Source organism: Telopea speciosissima, chromosome 9 (assembly GCF_018873765.1).
Source record: "Telopea speciosissima isolate NSW1024214 ecotype Mountain lineage chromosome 9, Tspe_v1, whole genome shotgun sequence".
Classification (NCBI taxonomy): Eukaryota; Viridiplantae; Streptophyta; class Magnoliopsida; order Proteales; family Proteaceae; genus Telopea; species Telopea speciosissima.
The window spans coordinates 59,212,729-59,234,090 of record NC_057924.1 but is presented as its reverse complement, the minus strand read 5'-3'; the positions used below and the strand labels follow the sequence as shown (position 1 = coordinate 59,234,090).

At 40.8% G+C, this 21,362-nt stretch overlaps 2 protein-coding genes across 2 annotated transcripts in view; both read right to left on the bottom strand.

Moving 5' to 3' along the window:
• Positions 1 to 1,747, bottom strand: part of LOC122638532 (pleiotropic drug resistance protein 3-like) — a 59,006-nt gene extending 57,259 nt beyond the window's left edge. Inside the window, exon 1 of the mRNA XM_043831369.1 lies at positions 1,326 to 1,747. Within this exon, the coding sequence (XP_043687304.1) occupies positions 1,326 to 1,747 (422 nt within the window). The remainder of the gene's footprint in view (positions 1 to 1,325) is intronic.
• A 5,442-nt stretch (positions 1,748 to 7,189) lies between these two features.
• LOC122638535 (pleiotropic drug resistance protein 3-like) overlaps positions 7,190 to 21,362 on the bottom strand; it is a 55,642-nt gene continuing 41,469 nt past the window's right edge. Inside the window, exon 22 of the mRNA XM_043831371.1 lies at positions 7,190 to 7,485. Within this exon, the coding sequence (XP_043687306.1) occupies positions 7,219 to 7,485 (267 nt within the window). The 3' untranslated portion in view covers positions 7,190 to 7,218. The remainder of the gene's footprint in view (positions 7,486 to 21,362) is intronic.

Genomic DNA, 21,362 nt, shown 5'->3' with positions numbered 1-21,362 from the left:
CTTGACAGATAATGACCGATACCAATCGATATTGATCGATCCGATCCAGATAATATCGATCAATCTGATCCCGAGATCACAACACCCACCAACTCTGGTCGATACATGATCCGATCTATAAAAAAACGATATTAGGGGTTTTTTGACCGATCCAGACCAATTTGGACCGATCCCGATTCAGATACCTGGATTTTGGACCTTGTTCTCGATACTAAAATTTTCCTTTATATATGTGTTAAGTATCTATTGTTTGTCATATTGGGTACATCTTTTACCCTCCTTCCATCTCTATTCAAATTTCATTCCAAATGCGTGTGTGTCACATGGGGGATAAAAATGTTGCTGTTACATACTTAATTATGTGGTTATTTACATGTAATAGTTATTATTTTATATGTATTGATTGTTAATTATTATGTTGTGTTGTAAGTGCATGAGTTAGTTATGATAACTTAGTGGGTTAGTTGTTTAGAAGTGGAAGTCATGATTGGTAAGTTATGTAACACCTATGCAATAGTACTTGTGAATGAAAAAGATGCTTTACCAAAAAAAAAAAAAATGAATGAAAAAGAGGAGCAGATAATTATCTCTCTGGTGGCCCTAAATTTATCTCTCTGTTCATCTCTTTCTCTCCCTATTATGTCTCTTATTATTTTATTTTATTCTCAAAATACCTTGCACGTAACAGTTGACCTATTCCCAAACAATAAGTCAAGAGACCATAACAAATTGGAGAGCAAAAAGGAGGGGGCCCAATTCCATGATTATGAAAAGGCAATTTTTATCCTATGCAGTTCCTGCACGGTGCAGTGCTGCATCATGTAGCGGCTGCAGAAGTCATGTGCACTATGTGGGGCCTGCTGTGTCATATGGCCTCTGCTGCACCGCATGATGCAATACTGCACCGTGCACAGTAATAGGAGAGGATAACGATTCCTGAAAAGGAGTCATTGTTCTCTTCAACAGCAAGGTCTCCTATGACTCCCATTTGTATTATGAAGTGGGAGTTGGAAGGTGATATACGAGAAACTAAGAACGATCATTTGAGGAGCCTCTAGACAGACTGTCGAGTTGCCCGGTAGGACCATGCTGCTTAGACACGATAAGGCGTGCAATGACTGCCTTACCCTTTGCCGGGCAGCTCAGCAGTAGAGGATCCAAATTGCTCTAGCCTACTGTGAGAAGTTTTCATCTTTATCTGCTAATAGTATATTAAAAATTGTTCACAGTAGTAGACATATATAACACAGCACAGTTTTATGTTATAGAGGATCTAGTAAAGAAGAAGAAGAAGAAGAAGAAAGAAAGCAAGAAGTGTTAAGTACCTGTCAATTCTATCTCTAAGTTTCTGCAACAAACGGAGATTATCATTCTCAATGTTCTTGATAAGCTTTGCTATGAAAACACATCTTTCTTGAGCATTAAGCTTTCTAACCTCAGCAACTCGTCTTCCATCTCCACTAATTCCTTTCTCACCATCATCAACATAATTACCAAACAAAGAAAATCTGGTTCTTTCATAAGTGGGTAATCTCTCAATCGCTGCCCATTGTTCATTAAACTCAGTAGAAGTAATTTCAGCTCCAACTTCAGAATCACTACAGTGATCATCAGAAACTTCCACTATAGAACTTGTTCTTTCATTGCTCCGGAAACTTTGGAATGACCTTCGTATGCTCGTAGCGATCTCTGCTAACTCGATTCGCAGTGACTCTATTTCATTTTCCTCCCCACCCAACAGGGCCATTTTTTATTTTTTTCTTTTCAAGACGGAGAATGAAGAGAGAGCTTAATGAAAGTAGAACAAATAAGAACAGATGGAATGATATATATATGTATATATATATATATACATTATATGTAGTAGTAGCCTTCTCTTCTTCAAGAGAATCCCATTTTTAGATTTTATTTATTTTTTTGTGACCAACACGTTACAGATTGGTGTGAGAAAATGAAATGCATCATTTCGTGTGGAACATGTTGTGTCGGATAGGGCCTGTCGTCGGAAGTAGAGGAAATCCGAGGGACGGACGGAAGGAGAATGATATAAAAAGGACGAAATTGAAGAACTGATATATATACAAAGCCAAGTGGTCAAAGGAATCCTAACAAGCTAACTAACTGTTACACGTGGTCAGTTACAACAGATGATCGACCTGAAACAACCCAGTGCTCCCAAAAACCAAGAACTGATATATCTATTATTTCCACCTATATTGTGGCCTGCCACTATCCTTCCAGCCAACTATTTCTACTTCATACAGGAGCAGAAGAAGGCCGGGTGGCACCGGTTGTTCTTGAATCAGTTTCTAAGATAGCTAAGGTAAATGCTTTACCAAATGGAGAAAAAACGTCTAGTTAAGTTACAGGACACATGAGATCATGATTAGTTTGAGATTCTGAGATGGAATTCCTCTCTCTCTCTCTCTCCAAACATGGAGGGAATTCCCTCTGAAGTCTGAAGGTGTGCATAAGAAATTCTAGAAATTTGCACAAGAAACTCGATTTATCAGGGATCTTTATCCCTTCAATTTGCCTGCCCCTCCATTTCCTCCATTACATCTAATTTTTTTTGGGGGGGGGGGGGGGGGAGTGGACCCACCCGGGCAGTGTGTTCGGGCAGGGGGTAGGGTGGTCATTTCTGCCCCCCCTAGTAGATGTAATGGAGGAAATGGAAGGGCAGATAAATGGAGATGACAAAGATCCTTTTTTTCCTTTTTCTCTTTTCATAGAAAGAAAATAACATTGTAATCATATGAAGAAAACCAAGAAGCAACAATTCTTCCACGACATCCCATAATTAAAACTTGGGAAAAAAGTCGTAGCGTGCGACCTGTATAATTCTATAAGCGCACCAATAAACTCAACGGTGGAATCTCAACCGTTGAGATTTAAACCAATCCATCTCAACCATTGGAATAATAAAAGGTAAACCGGGTAATATCGGTTGTAGTAATCGGTCAGTTTTTTAAAAAGAATACTCTTTACCGGTTAAGAAACCGGAGGAAATTGACAAAACTTTGAAAAAACAAACTTATTTTGGATCGAGCAACCAAGGCGGTGGGTGCATCTCTGCTTTTGGTCGGCAAATACCTGTTATTCCGGAGAAAATACCTATTATTCCGGCGATTGTTATTGAAACTTGAAAGGTTAGATCTGTATCCCTTACCGTTATTTTGGATCAAGCACCGAAGGTGGTGGGTGCGTCTCTGCTTTTGGTTGGCAAATACCTGTTATTTCAGCGATTGTTATCGAAACTTCAAAGGTTAGATCTGTATCCCTTACCGGTTATCATTCTTCATCTTTGGAAGTGTTGTTCTTGCTCTAGTAGAAAGTGTTAAAAAAAAAAAATAAAAAAAAAAACCTTATGTTTTGGATCGAGCAACGAAGGCGCTATGTCTCTGCTTTTGGTCAGGAAATGCCTGTTATTCCGGCGATTCTTATCCAAACTTCAAAGGTTAGATCTGTATCCCTTACCAGTTATCATTCTTCATCTTTGGAAGGTTCTTCTTGCTCTGGTAGAAACTGTAGAGTTCCAACTTTAGGGTTTGTTTCTCTATTTGTTTTTCTCATGAGGTTACTTTAGGGTTTATAAATCTGAAGTTGAATACTTCCAGTTTAAGTGATTTACACCTCCAAAACTTCAAATTTCTATCATTGTCATTTCTCATGTTTCCAACATAACCTTGACAGATGTTACTCAAAACCAGGAGTAGGGAGCTTGCCCCACCGAAAACTACATTTTTGTTGAGGCCCCATCAGTGTCTTAGTGTAGTTCTCACATCAAACCAGAAAAATCAGCCCTCTTTCAGTTTTGTGCATCATGAAAAACAATCATAAGTTGAATGTTGTTGGTAGTATGATTATGGCCAACAGTTCCTGCTTAGCTTCAGAGAAAATACATATTTAATTGCTTAGGCTTCTCTAATCCAGCTAAATAACCTTGAGAGATGTTACTCAAAACCAGTACTTGAGAGATGTTACTCAAAACCAGGACTAGAGAGATTGCCCCACCCAAAACTACATTTGTGTTGAGGCCCCATTAGTGTCTTAGTGTAGTTCCCAGATCCAACTAGAAAAATCAGCCTTCTTTCAGTTTTGTGCATCATCAACTCAGGAGGACCTTATCTTTCAGCTCAAGTATAAAACCAATCATCAGTTGAATGTTGTTGGTAGTATGATTATGGCCAATAGTTCTTGCTTAGCTTCAGAGAAAATACATATTTAATTGCCTAGGCTTCTTTGATCCAGCTAAAAAAAATAGAGTATCCCAGTGCATGAGGCTCTCTCGCTACTGTAGGGTCTGTGAGGGGCAAATGTACACAGCCTTACCCCCACTTCACTGAGATGTTGTTTGCATGTTTCAAACCCACAACCTGAAGGTTGCAGTAGCGCAACTTAACCGTTGCGCCAAGGCTCGTCCACGCAACTCTCTGACCCAACTACTTCTTTGAAAATACTCAGACATTTGAATGAAAAAATACTTCTCCTAATAAAGTGAAACTCAAGTACAGATGCTCATTCTGCAAAAACTGTGGTGAAGGCGGTGGAGTCTGGTGTAATGAGTATGGTGGGCTTTTATCATGTTTTGCTTGTTACATTTTATTGGCCTTCATAATTGAGAGTGATAAATGCTTACCTGTATGGTTGAAGCTTTGTGAGGAGTTTTGAATCTGTCAGTGATTGATGTGGTTCATGATTATATTAGTTGTTGATGCTGATGTGGATCATGATTATATTATGTTGTTGGTGAACCTTTTGTGCTCTCAGTGCTGTTCAAGTTGGAGTTATTTGTCAATTTTGTGATAACAACTAGCCCAAATGTTTTAATTTGCAGTTCAAAATATCAAGTTACAGCAACTTTCCGACACCAAATCTATTTTTTCGGGCATTCTCCAATCGATCAACACCAGCGGATGTGTTCTACGATAAAACAAAATAAAATGGTGGGCAGGACAGTTTGAAGACAATCCGTTTCAAATCGAAGGAAAAATCAAGAATTGACATCACAAGTTTATAAATATATAGCACGGGATCGGCCAAGATCAGTTGGATCGGCCTGGGAGTCCCGATCCACTCTTGCGCGCTATGAAACGGTCATAATCAAGAACAACCTCGATCAATTCCAATCCAAATCGGCCTGAGGTTTTTTCAATTCATGCTTGTAATCCCATAGTCATATGCATCTATCCTATTGTGCATTTGGAGCATGGTTTGAGGAATCGGTATCGGGTTGGCCATATCAGTCAATTCGTATCAATATCAGTGGAAGCTGATTTGTATTGGTATCAGTGGAGATCGATATTGATTCTTGGTCGATCCCGTATCAGTGGATCGGTATGGACAGGGGTAAAAGGGTACAAACTTCAATTTTTCAAAAGAAATAAGGGTAAATATGTTCGATCCGGACCGATTAGACCAAACCGATATCGATTACTAAAACCCTGATTTGGAGTGAGCTATCCTCCCCTTGTGTCCCTTAATTGGATAGTTTATCAAGTATTTTGAGATTTAAGCTGTTTTAAGAGAGTGATGCGATTTGTTTCCCCTTTCTTCGGTGTATGATCTGGAAAAGGTCCCCGACCCCCATCCCATAAGGTTTCAACCGGAGCAATCATGTACATTAGTCTTTGGTAAAACAAAAAAATCTTAGGCTCCGTTTGGTGGGAAGGGAAGTGAAGTTTTTTAAACCTAAAATGGAAGTTTTTATAAGTATTATATAAAGTGATTGTATACATTTTAAAAAAAATTTATTTGTAATGATACATTTTAAATGTAATCTTTATTTTATTTTTTAAATTCAAGAGTCCTTTTTTTTTCGGTAATAAAATTCAAGAGATTTGATTATTTGAATGCAAAGTAAAGTGAAATGTAATAACCATATATGGAATGATTTGGAGTTAATGACATAAACATGTGGGATAAAAATAACAAAAAGATTCTCTTTTGGAGTTGAAAATTTCACTACTCTTCTCTTTAATACCCCTTGCAATCAAATGGAGTTTTAAGTTCTCTTTTCTTGCGCCTTCAGCCAATTGAATAAAATTGAATGGACAAATTTTTTTTTTTTTCTTTGGGTAAGAAATGGACAAAAATATAACCCTAAAATAAGAAAGGTCTAGGTAGGCCCATGATACGATGGGGTATAAGCTTCATCACTGAAAGTGAAACATGTGTTTCTGTTTCTGCATGGAGCTTTATAATGATCAAGATTGGAGGCTTGAGCCTCCCTAGCTGAACTGGAATTTTTTAATTTCTTTTTAAATATTCCTATTTGTTTGAACTGATTTCTACCTTTCGGTTGTTATCCAGGAAAAAAAAAACAGGTCTGGATCAGAGAATCTAAGAATACACAATTTGCTCAGCCTAGTTCTTTCCCTAATTTTAAACAGTTAAAAAAAAAAAAAGTACTTAATCTCAAGCACCACCCCAAGTTTGCAAAAGAATCTGATTTTAATTGAATGGTTACAATAAATTAATTTGGCCATATTGTTAAAAACGTACTTGATCAGGTCTTGTGAATCCCCTCAACCTGCTGCTCTAACAAGCCATTTTTCATGATTTTCTTACAAACCAGTAGGGTTTTGTTCAGTTTTCTATCTTGCCTTTTTCTTTCTTTCTTTTGAAAGATACCATTTGGGTTCACCAAACTCCAATAGTTTTTTGTTGGCCATCTTAAATCTATGACCCACCATGTAAAACAGACTCCTCCTGTTATATAATGGTCCAAGTGGACTTGACTCCTGTCCAGCACTCAGCCCGGGCTGCACATGCAGCGCTGGACAGAGTGAGGCATGAAAAAACCGTCTCACCCCTGCCCGAGCGCCTTGCCCGAGCAAGGGTGAGGCGGTCTTTTCATGCCTCACTCTGTCTGGCGCTGCACATGCAGCCCGGGCAGGGTGCTGGACAGGATCTTTTTAGGGTTCAAGTTCTTAAAATAGAATTGAGTTTCCAGTTTCCAAAATTGGACTTAGAATCAACACCTTGATAACAAGTTCATGCAGATTTTTTTATTTTTTTTTTGGGGGGTGGGGGGGTGGTGGGGGTGGGTGAAGGAGTGTCACACAAATGCACTTGATTTGAATACTAACCGCATAGGCAATTCTGTGCAGATGATTCCTAAACTCCGTAGTTGATTGATAATAGAGTTTAATGTTGAACTACATTGAACCAGGCCAATTAAAAAAATTTAATGCTTCAGTTAAGGCTTTACAACATTTATCTCTTTTGGAAGTTCAGTTTTCCTATACAATAAGCAAAGACACATGCAACAGTGAATGGGAATGCAATAAGAACAACGGCTACGACATCCAACCTGTCATAACTGTACCCTAAGTATCCATTCAGGAAGGAAGATAGAGTTTGGGGTTCACCAAATACCAAAATCTCCTTGTTTACATCTCCATATTGTGAAGTGAGGAGACCGTTTAATGCCCAAGATGTAGGGCATAAATAATAAAACCAAATCCACCACACAGGAATGTGCTGCAAGAAAGAAGCACACCACACAATGCAAAACTAGATCAGTCAGTGTCTTAAACTCGATGTCAATGCAGTAGTCCATGAAGCAGAGTTCACTTGAGAGTTGAAGTTTTTAACTATGGCTCTAAGTATAATAGTAGAATGTAAATTACAAAAAATAAATAAACTTATTGTTGGAGTATTAGATCATCAAACAATCAATAGAAGGAAGAAGGAAAGAAGACGAGAAGAGGAAGTGGAGAAAAAAAGGAGATCGATCGAGAGAAACATAATTTTACGGCTAGGCTAGGTAGATCCTACCGTGAGCAAGTATTCTTATTTATAAGGTCAAAACAGTACAAAGACAAGATTAGCCCTTGTTAGTATAAATTAAGACCATCATAGTTGTCAAAGCGGCAAGGCAGCAAGGCGATCCAAGGCAGTAGAGGGGTGCCTAAGCGCCTAGGCGACCACAGCGCCCAAGTGCTAGTTTTTATTTTCCCTCTTTTCTAACATTATTTAGTATGTTACAATATGAACCTTATATCATCAAACATCAACATTAAGCCGCATCAAGTCATCAAAAATCGATTCTTAAAAAAACACTTCATGTATATTGAAATTCTCTCTGGTTGGACTTGCCTTGACCTGCCTCCCCTCCTCCTTGTCCCACCATCTTGGGGTGGTGCCGCCACCCCCCATGGTCTCTCCTCCTCCTCAGTCCCTCTCCGCCTCCCCCCCTCATGGGAAAACGACTTGGTCCTCCTTTTTTCCCACCCATCCCCCTCCCTCTGTGAAGGCTTTCCCCTCCACTTTGTCCCCCCCACCCCCCACCATTATTGGTGGCTCTAAAGCTTCCCACTATGAAGCTGATCTCCTTGTCCATGAAGTAAAGAAATGGGATTATTGTCTGGTAGGACACTGTTAACAGATTTAGAATTAGAGTAAGACTTGGATGATTAATGATCACCCCAAGCTCTTTATTTATATCCTTGAGAATAGATGACAGAAATACAAATAAGTAATGTGGGACTAAAACCCACATAACAGAAAAATAAAAGAAACATAAAGAGGGTCCAAAATACCCCTACGGTTCAACAGTTCTAACACTCCCCCTCAAGTTGGAGCAAATATGTCAATCATGCCCAACTTGACTAGATTAGGATGAAACAATTTTCCAGACAATCCCTTGGTGAAAATATCAACAACCTAATCAGTAGATTTCACAAAGGGAACACAAATCAATCCGTCTTCCAACTTCTCATTGAAAAAATTCCTATCCACTTCAACATGCTTGGTGCGATTATGTTGTACTGGATTGTGAGCGATGCTGATTGCAGCTTTGTTGTCATAGTACAACATCATAGGAAGATGAATAGGAATACCAAGGTCTTGTAGCAAGCCTTTCAGCCAAAGTAACTCACAAATGCCTTGTGCCATAGCACGAAACTCTGCTTCAGCACTAGAACGAGCCACCATATTCTGCTTCTTGCTACGCCAAGTGACAAGATTGCCCCCTACAAAAGAACAATACCCAGAGATAGATTTCCGATCTGCAGAACCAGCCTAGTCAACATCGGTATATGCCTCTGCTTGTAGGTGACTATGAGGAGACAAAAGAATGCCTTTTCCAGGAGCTGACTTCAAGTAGTGAAGAATCCGAAGAACAACCTCCATATGAGAAGAATAGGGGTCATGCATAAACTGACTCACAATACTTACAGCAACAGCAATGTTTGGACCTGTGTGTGAGAGATAAATCAGCTTCCCCACTAGTCTTTGGTACCGGCCTTTATCAACAAGTTCACCCTCCTTTTCTTTGAGACGAACAGTAGCCTCCATAGGAGTATCTGAAGGGTGACATCCTAACAAACCAGTTTCAGACAACAAGTCTAGGACATACTTCCGGAAAAAAAGATGCCTTTAGAAGACCCAGCAACCTCAATCCCTACAAAGTACCATAGCTTCCCTAGATCTTTAATCTCAAACTCCTTCCCAAGAAACTTCTTCAACCAGTTGATCTCATCACCATTGTTGCCAGTAACCACAATGTCATCCACATAGATTATAAGAATAGTGAGGTTTTTTCCAGCCCTCTTTATAAAGAGAGTGTGATCAGCATTATTCTGCTTATAACCCACAGAAATCATGGCCTTGTGAAACCGACCAAACCAAGCTCTAGGTGACTGCTTCTGCCCATAAAGTGCTCGCTTCAATTTGCACACTTTACCTTGATTACTGTCACAAGAAAACCTTGGTGGAATATCCATGTACACCTCCTCACCAAGTTCTCCATTTAGGAAGGCATTCTTCACATCCAGCTGTTGTCGATCCCATCCAAGATTGACTGCACAAGATAGCAAAACCTGAACTGTATTTAACTTTGCAATAGGAGCAAAGGTCTCTTGGTAGTCAATCCCATATGTCTGAGTGAAGCCTCTTGCAACCAGACGTGCCTTATATCGATCCACAGTGTCATCAACCTTCTATTTGACCACAAACACCCATTTACATCCCACTGGTTTTTTCCCTGGAGGAAGATCTACAAGATCCAAAGTATTATTTTTTTTCAAGGCTCTCATTTCTTCCAACATAGCTGCCTTCCACTTTCCATCCGCATAAGCTTCCTGCCAATTTTTAGGAACAGAAACAGAAGAAAGAGAAGACACATAAATGCACGAAAAGACAGAGAAAGAGAACTATATGAAACAAAGCGAGAAATGGGATGCAAGGTGCAAGTCTTAGTACCTTTGCGATGAGCAATAGGTAGTTTGGAAGGAGAAGTCTCACCAGGAGGAGGAGGATGAGGATTTGGATCCTGAGCCGGCAATTGGATAGGTATTGGTGCCACAGTAGATTGATGCTGCCCTCTTTTGGAGCATGTCTTTTGGTAGGTGATAACATTCGAGTTGTCAATTCTCTTCTGAAATACACTGATGGTCTTTTGGATTGGAGTCAACTCCCCCTGACTAGGAACATGACCATCATTATTTTCTACATGCTCCCCTTATAAAGGAATCCCCTGCGGAAGGGCACAGCCAAAGGAGGTGGCAACAAAATGGCTTCAAAGGAGGTCAGCAAAAATAGGCTCCAAAGTAGACGGGAGAGGAGGAGCCTCAAGGGGAGGAAACACAAACACATCTTCACAAGATCTAGAATTCTCCCCTTGAAGATGTGGGGATGGATAGTAGGAAAGACTTTCATGAAAAACGACATCCATACTGACCAGAGTACGACGGGAGGGGGGATGGTAACACTTATAACCCTTCTGGGTTGGAGAGTAACCCAAGAAAACACACCGTAACCCACGAGGGTCAAGTTTACCATGAGATTTCGTGTCTCTGGCATAGCATACACAACCAAACACCTTGGGATGAACCACAAAGGTGGAATTCCCATGTAAAAGTTCGGCCAGACTGCAGGAGTCAAGAACACGAGAAGGCAACCTATTAATGAGATAGGTTGCAGTGAGGATAGCATAGGTTGTAACTCTCCAAGGTAAGCTTTGGAAGGAAAAAGCAAGAGATAAGTGGGAGAAGTTTGGAGATAGATGCACCAAATACTTTCATCAGTCTACTAAAATGCGGCGCATCAGGGGTGCCATTCAGGAGATTTCTAAGGACGATGAGTCGATCATCAGGGACAACAAGGACATTGGAGAACATTTGGTGTCCCACTTTGAAATTTTTTTTAAACGAGGGAGGTCCACCAGCGACGCAGATATTTTGTCTGTGATCCCGTCCTTGGTTTCTGACTTGGATAATGCTATGCTCACCAAGATCCCTTCTCATGAGGAAATCAAACTGGCGGTTTTTTATTTAGACCCAGCTAGTGCTCCGGGCCCGGAAGGATTCCCAGGTGCTTTTTACAGGGTTTGTTGGCCTTTTATTGGCAAGGACGTCTGCCGTGGAGTTCAGAGCTTCTTTAGAGAAGGAATTGTTACAAAATGAGTTAATTGCAACTTTCTTTGCCTGATTCCTAAAGTGGAGAATGCAACCAAGGTGGGGCAGTTCCGTTCTCTTTACATGGGTAACTTCTTTTTTAAAATCATCCCTAAAATTATGGAGACCAGGCTTTCCACTATTTTGCACAAATTAATCTCTGCGGAGCAAGGTGCCTTTCAGACAGGAAAAATTATTTTTGAAAATATATGTGTTGCTTCAGAGCTGACAAACTTGATGCAAGTGAAATGCAGAGGGGGAGGCATTGGCATGAAATTAGACATCCAGAAAGCTTTTGACACCCTAGAGTGGAATTTCCTCTTTGATGTGCTTCTTGCTTTTGGATTTTCGCAAACCTGAATACATTGGGTTCACCAAATCCTTGCCTCGACCCGGATCTCAGTCATGATTAATGGTGGACCTATGGGTCTTTTTGGGATGGAAAGAGGCTTGCGACAAGGGGATCCATTGTCCCCTCTCCTCTTTATCCTTTCAGAAGAAGTTCTCTGCAGAGGTCTTAGTGACATGTGCACTAAGGGTTGGATTAAACCTCTTTCTGGGCCACGCCAGGTGACTACTCCAACACACCTCCTTTATGCTGACGACCTTTTTATTTTTATAAAAGCATAAATGCAAGACATCAGACGTGTCAAGCACTTCCTGGAGGTGTACGGGAATTACTCGGGTCAATCTATTAACCCTGCAAAAAGCAAGATCTTCCTAGGTCACGTCACGGCAGCTAGAAGACAAAGAATTTCCTCGGTCTTACATATCCCAGTTTGCACCTTCCCTACAAGATACCTTGGTGTGGCGTTAGTGAAGGGCAGAATTAAGAGAGAGATAATCCAGCCTATTGTTGATAATTTCAAGCATAGGCTAGCCTTTTGGAAGGGTCGCTTGCCCTCTATGGCAGGTCACATTGAGCTGGTTCGCTCTGTGATGGGAAGCATTCCCATTCACAATTTCTCGATCTATCTCTGGCTAGTGGGAACGATTGAGATCATGGAAAGATGGATACGCAATTTTATTTGGACTGGTGAAGCAGACAATTCTAAAGCCGTCATGGTTAAATGGGATCGGCTGTGTAAGCCCCAAAAGGAGGGAGGTTTAGGCATTCGCCGGCTGCGTGATCTCAATTTGGCGCTTATTGCCAAACTTGCTTGGACTATCAAAGCTGATAACTCAACTTTTGCAGCATTCCTGAGAGGCAGATTTGTGAAGTCAGATGGAACCTTGAAAAAAGCTGCTGGAACTTCTTCGATTCTTCCTGGCCTTAGAAAAGTTTGGAACTTCGTTCAATCGGCGGAGAGATGGGTAGTTGGCAATGGCAACTCCATTAAATTCTGGTACGACAAGTGGCTAGGTAACGAAAGTGTTGAAGATCTCCTCCTTCCCAGACGTATCCCCAACAACTTGAAAGCTTCGGTTGCAGATTATATGGAAGAAGGACGGACTCTGCCGGCAGTCCAAAACCCAAGTCTTCAAGGGGTGTTTGATTATGTTTCTAACAGTGGTATCGCTTGCTCTAACAGGGAAGACAAGCGATTCTCGGCTCATACAATTTCAGGAGACTTCTCGGTCAAGTCGGCTTGGGAAGCTTTGAGAACGAAGGCTGCAGTGCCTGGGTGGATTATGATAGTCTGGAATCGCGATCTCCCTCCGCGAACCTCTGTCTTTGGCTGGCGTCTTGCGCTAGATGCGCTGCCCACTGACCACAATGTGTGTCGTAAGGCTATTCCGCTATTGTCGAGATGCGAGCTTTGCCATGCTGCGATTGAGACAAGCCAACATTTGTTCCTGGATTGCTCCTTCTCGAGTCATGTGTGGATGGAGATTCTTTGTATCTTCAATCAGGCTTGGTGCGGGTTCCCTTCTATTGAAAGGCTTTTCTCGTGGTAGCGCAGGAAAGCCAAAGTGGTGCCTATGCCGAAGGCTTGGAGATCTTTGCTCATTATATGCTGCCAACAAATTTGGTGGGAGCGTAACAGACGAAGGCATGAAGACCTGTGTAGATCACCAAAGCAAACAGCTAAAGCATACTTTCAAGAGATGGCAGATTGCTCTAGGGCGAAAGGAGAACTCATTCGCACAGTCCAGGATCTTACTATGGTTAGAGCTCTGAAGATTACTATCGCTAGACCCCTTGCTTGAAACATAGTAGAAGTAAGGTGACATCACCCCCCATTAGGTTGGTGGAAATTGAATATAGATGGATCCTCTCTGGGAAACCCAGGGTCTTTGGGTGCAGGAGGTATCCTTCGTGACCATAATGAAGCTGTATTACTCTGTTTCGCTGAGTACCAGGGAGTAGGGACTAACTTCAGGGCTGAAATGGGAGCATTCTTCTCAGGCATAAGGCACGCTTGTGATCTCAAAGCTGAGAAACTGTGGATAGAAAGTGACTCGGAGGCAACAGTCACGACCATTCTCTCTCGAAAGTTTCCTTGGTATCACATGCAGGAGTGGTGGTCTGTGGCTGCCTTCCTTGACTCCATTCAGTGGAGTATCTTTCATTGCTTTAGGGAATCCAATTCTGATGCAGACTCTCTTGCAAACTTTGCTGCCAAGGGGAAAACAACAACCGTATGGAATACCCCCTAGCTTTATTTCGCAGACAGTTTGTTGGGAAGCGCTTGAGCGCCCTCACTATAGATTTAAGTAATTTGTAAGATTGCCAGGCTCAATGCTTGGCTTTTCTTTTCAATATACACTCTGCTGATCTTTAGCAAAAAAAAAGGATAGCATAGGTTGCAGTGAGGATAGCATCCCCTCAATATTAGGAGGGAACATGGCGCGAACACATCAATGCCATGGTCACTTCCAACAAATGTTGGTTCTTCCTTTCAACCACACCATTTTGGGCTGGGGTATCGAAATCCCATTATTAGCCAAATACTTCTGAAATTGGTTTTCCTTATACTCGGTGCCATTATCACTTCTCAAAACCTTGAGATTAGCCTGGAACTGAATTTGGACCATTTTATGGAAATACTGAAAACATGAAAAAACTAGACTCTTTGTGTGCATAAGATAAACCCATGTATGCCTAGAATGACAATCAATAAAAGAAACAAACCAACGATGACCAGAAAGGGAAGCTTTACGACTAGGGCCCCAAACATCAGAATGCACCAAGTGAAAAAGTGAAGAACTCATTTTATTGGAAATCGAATAAGTAGAACGTGTCTATTTGGCCAGAACACAAGCCTCACAAAAAAAATCGGTCTTATCACATGGTTTGACTAAAGTAGGAAATAAAGATGTTAATATTCCTAATGGAGGATGACCTAATCTAGAGTGCCACTGGTAAATTTCAGAAGAGACTAAGGAGTTCTGATGTGGAGATGGTAACGGGGGTGGAGTGAGACCACCATCATCAAGCAGGTACAAGCCACCATGTACTTTACCCAATCCAATCGTCTTCCTAGAGGCCAAATCTTAAAGCACACAATGGGAAGAAAAAAAAGTCATTTTATAGTTAAGATCACAAGTAAGACTACTAATGGAAAGAAGGTTAGAAGTAAAATTAGGAATATGCAAAACCGAAGACAAAGGGAGGAAGTGCAGTTGATGATTCTTTTTCCAGATATGGAGGAAAAGGAACCATCAGCCACTTTAACCTTGTCTTTCCCAAAAGTGGGAGAATACCGATGGAACAGGCTAGAGGAACTGGTCATGTGATCCGTAGCCCCAGAATCGATGATCCAAGGATGGGAAGCTACAGAAGCACAATGACCACCAAATGGAATACCTGACCGGGCAAAGTGTGAACCTGAAGGAGCAGAAGAGGTGGCAGGGGCTGATGTAGTAGAGGCAGCAACAGCGGAATACCTTATCATTCGTAGGAAAGCCTGTAGATCATCCTGGGATAGACCAGTGTCAGTAGCCGGGGCTGTAGGAACAGATGCAGAGTGGTTTGCCTTATTTTTTGTCTTCTTCTTGGCAGCCCATTTATCCTCAAAGTCAGCTGGTTTCCCGTGAAGCTTCCAACGCTTCTCCTTGGTGTGGTAAGGCCTGTGACAATGCTCATAAGTAACAATCCCTATAGTGGAATCACCAAGAGAAACATGTCCGACAGGTGCAGGGGTAACCTGGGCAGCAGACTGGAGGGCTGATCTGTCAGTAAAAGAGGATGAAGCATAGCAGCCCGACGGTTCTCTTCAGAGGAGACCAAAGCATATGATTGTTTAAGTGTGGGAAAAGGAGAATGACCCAATACTTGAACACGAATCTTGTCATACTTCATGTTCAAACCAGCCAAAAAATCATACACCCTGGTTTTGTCCGGATGCTTCTTATATGCAGTGATATCAGCAGTTGTAGTGGGATGGTAATAAAAAAAATGGTCCAGTTACTTTCAGAGACTGCGCAAAGTAGCATAGTATTTGGAGACAGATAACTCCCCTTGGGTAGTATTATTGGACTTCTTTTGAAGTTCATACACCTGTGCATCATTACCAAGCTAACCATATGTCTCCTTACAAGTAGACCAAATCTGATGGGCTGTATCAACGAGAAGAAAACCATTGGCAAGGTCAGATTGCATTGAGCCAATCAAATAGGACATACGTGTACCATTGTTGGAGATCCATCTGGTCAAGAGAGTGCCAGGAGCAGTCGGCATGGTGATAGTACCATCAATATGGCCAATAAGCCCACGGCCAGCAATAGCAAAGTAAGCCGAATGGGACCAGATCAAATAATTGCTCCCATCCAATTTGATAGGACCCATCAGCAGCAGAGGTGCCAGTAGAGACTTTAGAGTCACCCATAATGCAGCCAAAAAAATAAATCGAAAAAGAGGGCAGTGGTGACAAGAAACATAAGAAATCCTTCAAATTAAAGGCTGAAAATTAGAGGAGAATCCCCTTTCAATGTCACAAGATGTGTCTCCAAAAATCAGCAGCAGCAGACAAGTGTAGCCCCTAGATCGATTTTTTCAGGGTTTTGAAAAAAACCCTGTTAGGCTGAAATCAATATAGGGAAGAATAGGCCAAAAAACTGAATTGTTGAGGCTCAAATTGGAGGCAAATATGTCTTTATAAGTGGAGAACCAGCCTTCAAAAAATCCGCACCAACAGAGGCTCAAAAACCTGAGATCGATTTTTTCAGGGTTTTGAAAAAAACCCTGATTTTGTTGAGATCGATGTAGGGAGAGAAACCTGCAAAAAAATACTGGATTGAGCTGAAACTTGGCTCGAGTGTGGGTCTAGAAGAGACTGAGTGTGAAAACCACAGTAAATTTAAACTTTGGAAGTAGTGTGATTTCAGGTTCCAGTTCTATGTCCATGGTTGCTTCGATGCTATGGGCTGCATCTGTCGAGGACATGGATCAGTCACTCAACACACCTATGGAGGATTCCAGGGAGTCTTCCCAACTTGCCCTTCTGGAGTCAGAGGACCCTGATGGAACCCCACACCAAAGCTACCTGTGTCAGATCTGCTGGTTGGACAGCATACAGAACCTCTCCATTAATTAAACCTATTGTAAGTACGATTTGCTTGTATTTTATAATGTATTGTACTGACCAATTAGAGTTTATAGGGACAATTTAGTAATTTATCCCTGTGGGACCCACATCCCCAGTGGGGAATCCTATTTCTAATAGTTACCCGTGCTTGGATTACCCCTGATGTTATATGACATCGTGATACATTTAAAAGAACCTAATTAGGTACGGAATTCTAACTAAAATCAGATTTTAGAAGTACTTTAGAAAAATAGATTTTTGATTAATTAAGCAAACAGCCCCTTAACTTAACCACTATATATACAAATCTATCTTTACTATTCATTAATTCTAAAGACTTAGAAATCAGAATCGACCTAGCTTAGGAAGGCTTAGAGAAGAGATAGAAAAGAAGGACAAAAGAGAAGAAGAACAGGGGAGAAGTGAGGCTTACCTTGGGGCTTTGATTCCTTGCTTAGAATTGGAGCTTGAGAGTGCAAATTGGAGTTCTGCTGCACAACCTGAGGCTGCCTTCATCCCTTTTCACTGTTGAATTCAGGTAGGCCATTAAAATTCTGCTGATTCCATCTTCTTCTCCCAATTTTCTCCATCCCTAATTGAGTTTATGCTAAATTCAGCCATTAAACCTTAGCATTTATAGGTTTAATTGACCAAGACCCATCTTTGACCTCTAAATTGGACCTAAAAATGGTTCAGACCTGAAATTAGGCTGTAAATTTCTTCTTGTTCATCAAATTGCAGCTGAACCCTTTTAAATTGTTAAACCCTAAAATGGAAATTGGGGTTAATCTCTTAAAACCCCCAAATTGATTGTAGTTTTTAAAATTAAACCACAATTCTGTGTTGACCCACCTTAGAATAGTATAAAACCTGAAAAATTAGACCATGCATGTGAAGATCCATGCATCTGGGCCAAAAACCCCAATTCTGTCCTGGCAGCCCGATGGAGTTGCAAGCCTAGGGCCGGTCATCCGGCCCTCTGGCAGTCTAAATCCGGCTGCCTATTTTGGTGTGGTTGTTAAGCTGGACCCTTAGGGTTTGACCTAGGACCAAATTCAAAACCTAATTTCTGTCATTTGTTTGATACTCAGGGTTGTATACCCTGTTTCTTGTCTATTTTGCTTGGATCATTGGAAGGTTGTTGACTTAGGCTAGTCTACAATACTAGGTAAGGGAATTTGACTTAATTTCTGTGTGTTTATTACCTTAATTACTTCTTGTTCAGTATGCCATGTCATGTATCATTATTACTGCTCAGATCATATAGTTTATTAGCTTTCTATTCTTTGCACTAGACTGCATGTGAATTAGGTTGCATTGGCATACTGCATTGCATTGATATTTACTTGATACTGTACAATTGATGATAATGGTGCACTGTTTACTTTACAATTGATCTATACATACATGTGCCATCATGACTAGACTGCATTGGGTTAGGATGCTTCATTACCCAGTACTACGTCCCTTACCAACAGGGGAAGAGGTGTTGGATAACCCGTGGTAGGTCCGAAGGGTAAATTCCGGAATGCCATTCACTGTCCCATGTTAGCGTGTATACTCCGCTGTGGGAACAAACAGTAGGGTTAGTCACTGGGGGTCCGTTAGCGTCAGATGTATGATGCTTGAGCTGCAGAGTCTCCACCGTAGTAGAATACTTTCGCTCGGGTGACCGACGTCTGGTTATGTGTTTCCGGGACCGAGGCTAGTATTCTATTACAATAGTACTTATACCTTATATGACTTGGTATCCATGTTAGGAGCATGCTTGCTTAGGACATTCATCATGGATTGTTGTGATATGTTTGCATGCATTTCCTTATTGGGCTCAGTGGAGCTCACCCCCGTGGATCCTCATATTTTTCAGATGATACTCCTGTTTCTGGTACTTCTGTGGGAGTCTTCTGCACAGGACTCTCCTTCAGTTTATGGAGTTGACACTCCTCTAGTGGTGGAGCACGATGTTTCGTGCTCGTGCGACGACTGCGCATTCTCCTGAGTGACTGCTAGACCAGGCTTCTTCCACCCTTTTTGTTAAACACTTTGGTATAGTTTACTGTAGATAAGTCTTTGTTTTATATTACTGCTTTGGAACAAATCATGTAACTTGGTTCTCCTTTATATATATATATCACAGTTTGTTACTAGTCTTCTGTTATTACTGCCTTATTTATATATTTAATTGCTTCCGCTGCATTTAAATTCTATATTTGTGAAAATGATTGCGAATAGAGTACAGCACTTGCGATCCTGGTGGGTTGGTTGAATGTCAAAGACATCCAGTCATACTTGGCCCTTATAAACCGGGCCGGGGTGTGACACTGAGCACCCTTCCAAATATCAGCCCCAACAGAGGACAGCAACCCTTAGATTGATATTTGTCAGGGTTTTGAAAAAAACCTTATTTTTTGAGAAATCAATCTAAGTGGCCTTCACGGCAGATCTGAGATAGAAAAAAATTCAACAAAGGAACCTACTACAGTTCTTGATCTTCAATAAGGGAGATTGGTTCCTTACAGTTGAGGTGGAATCAATCAAATGTGTGAAGCTTCAAATATCGCAGCCAAGGTGTTGTTGATATCGAAAACATTTATTTAACCATAGAATGAGGTGAGAAAGGACCCAGCAACTGGATCTATGGATCACCTCATCAGTGCTGCCCTATTGAAGAATAGAAAACAAAAATAGAAAACAGAGAAGAGACGAGGAGATCGAGAGAGAGAGAGAGAAGAGAAAGAAGGAGCTAACAATAGAAGATAGAGGATCCTAATTCAAAACCTGCTCTTATGCCATGTTGATGAGCACATTTATGTGTGAAATCTTAGGGCATAAAGCATACATTTTATCACATTGGACAGAGTTACTTTGGTGCTTTCTTGTGCTTTTCAGGTTTTGGGCTATTTTGGGCTATTATGGACTATCGGGAGCTGCATGTCCCAAGTTACACGTAAAGTTGCCATTTTTCTTTCCATGGCTGTAAAAAGGACTAAAATTGGAGCAAGATGGACGTGACGGAACGCAAGTACGCATTCATTTAGGCCACTATGCAATAGATTATTCTTTTCAGGCCAGGAAAGGATAATGGGTCAGAAAGGAGCTGTAGTGCAAGCCCAAAGTCATTTTGCCACTGCCCAAGGACATTTTTGACATTAAAGAAGGTACTTCTAAGCAATGATGGAGATCGACTGCAAGTACAGGATTGTTTTGGCAATTTTTCATTCTTGAAGAGAGAGGACTGCTACCCACATGGGGAGGACCCACACTACCACATGGTTCCACGATTTTTGAAGGCCCATAGCTGTCCACGATTTTTAGAGGGTGCACACACACTCTCCACGATTTTTCTAAAGGACTTAATGGGTATTTGATTAATTGATTGAGTGGAATCCTAGTCATCACCCTTATTCTCTCTCTCCTCCAACTTTTCAGGGGCACTTTTGGAATTTTACTGGGATAGATTTCTTCTGAAAAATATTCTTTCATCCATGGAAGGTTGAAAAGTCAAAGATGCCTTGATCTCATTGCTTGGAGAAGATATCTACAAAGAAAAGGAAGCACAAGTTAGAACTAGAAAGTTACTTTTGTAAAAATAGAAGGTTTATGTAGTTAGGATTCTCTTCTCTCCCTCTTTCTATTTTTTCTTTTTTTTCTTGGGATTCAAGGCATTGTAAAGGAGGAAGGAGAAGGGAATATTCCCTTATTTTGGGTTTCCTTCTCCAACTCTCTCTCCTCTCCACGATTTTTAGAGGGAGAGAAGCCCCAAATTCGTTGGAAGCCTCCCTCCCTCTCTTCTCTTATTTATTCTCTCCTTCCCCCTATAAATACCCCTTGCCCTTTGGGTTGTAACCAATTAGTTTTTAGTTAGTTTTAATTCAGTTTTTAAGTTAGTTTTAGTTTAGTTTTAATTCAGTTTTTAGTTCAATTTATTAGTGAAATTTCTTCTTTTCTTCTTCTAGTTTTTGGATTTCTAAGTTCTAGTTTGATTTCATGCTTTCAATTCCATGGTTGTAATGCTTTAGATTCATGCTTTAATTTTATGTCTTCAATATGGTTGTAATAATTCTAGTTTAGTTTCAAGCTTTCTAGTCTAAGTTCCTAAGTTGATGACAAGACTTGGAGATTTAGAAGAGGAAGCCATGCAAGGTTTGTTCAAGTATTCAAGCTCTTCAACTACAGGTTTTTACTCTCTAAACTCTTAAACTCATTCTCCCTCTCTTCTAGCTCATTCTCTCTTCTTCTATCTCATTCTCCTTCTTCTTCTTTTGTTTGTTTATGTGGTTGTGGTGTGTGGCTGCAACCTATCCCTTCCAATCCGCGTTAGTTTGATAAGTTAGATGGATATATGTTAGGACGCCAATTTAATTCGTTAGATGCTTGTGAGTTATGACGCGTTAATTTTTGTTAGTTTAATTAGTTTAATTTAACACTTTAATTTGATTCACTTTGCATTACTTTAAAGTGAGGAAAATAGGGTGGCGTATATCTCCTT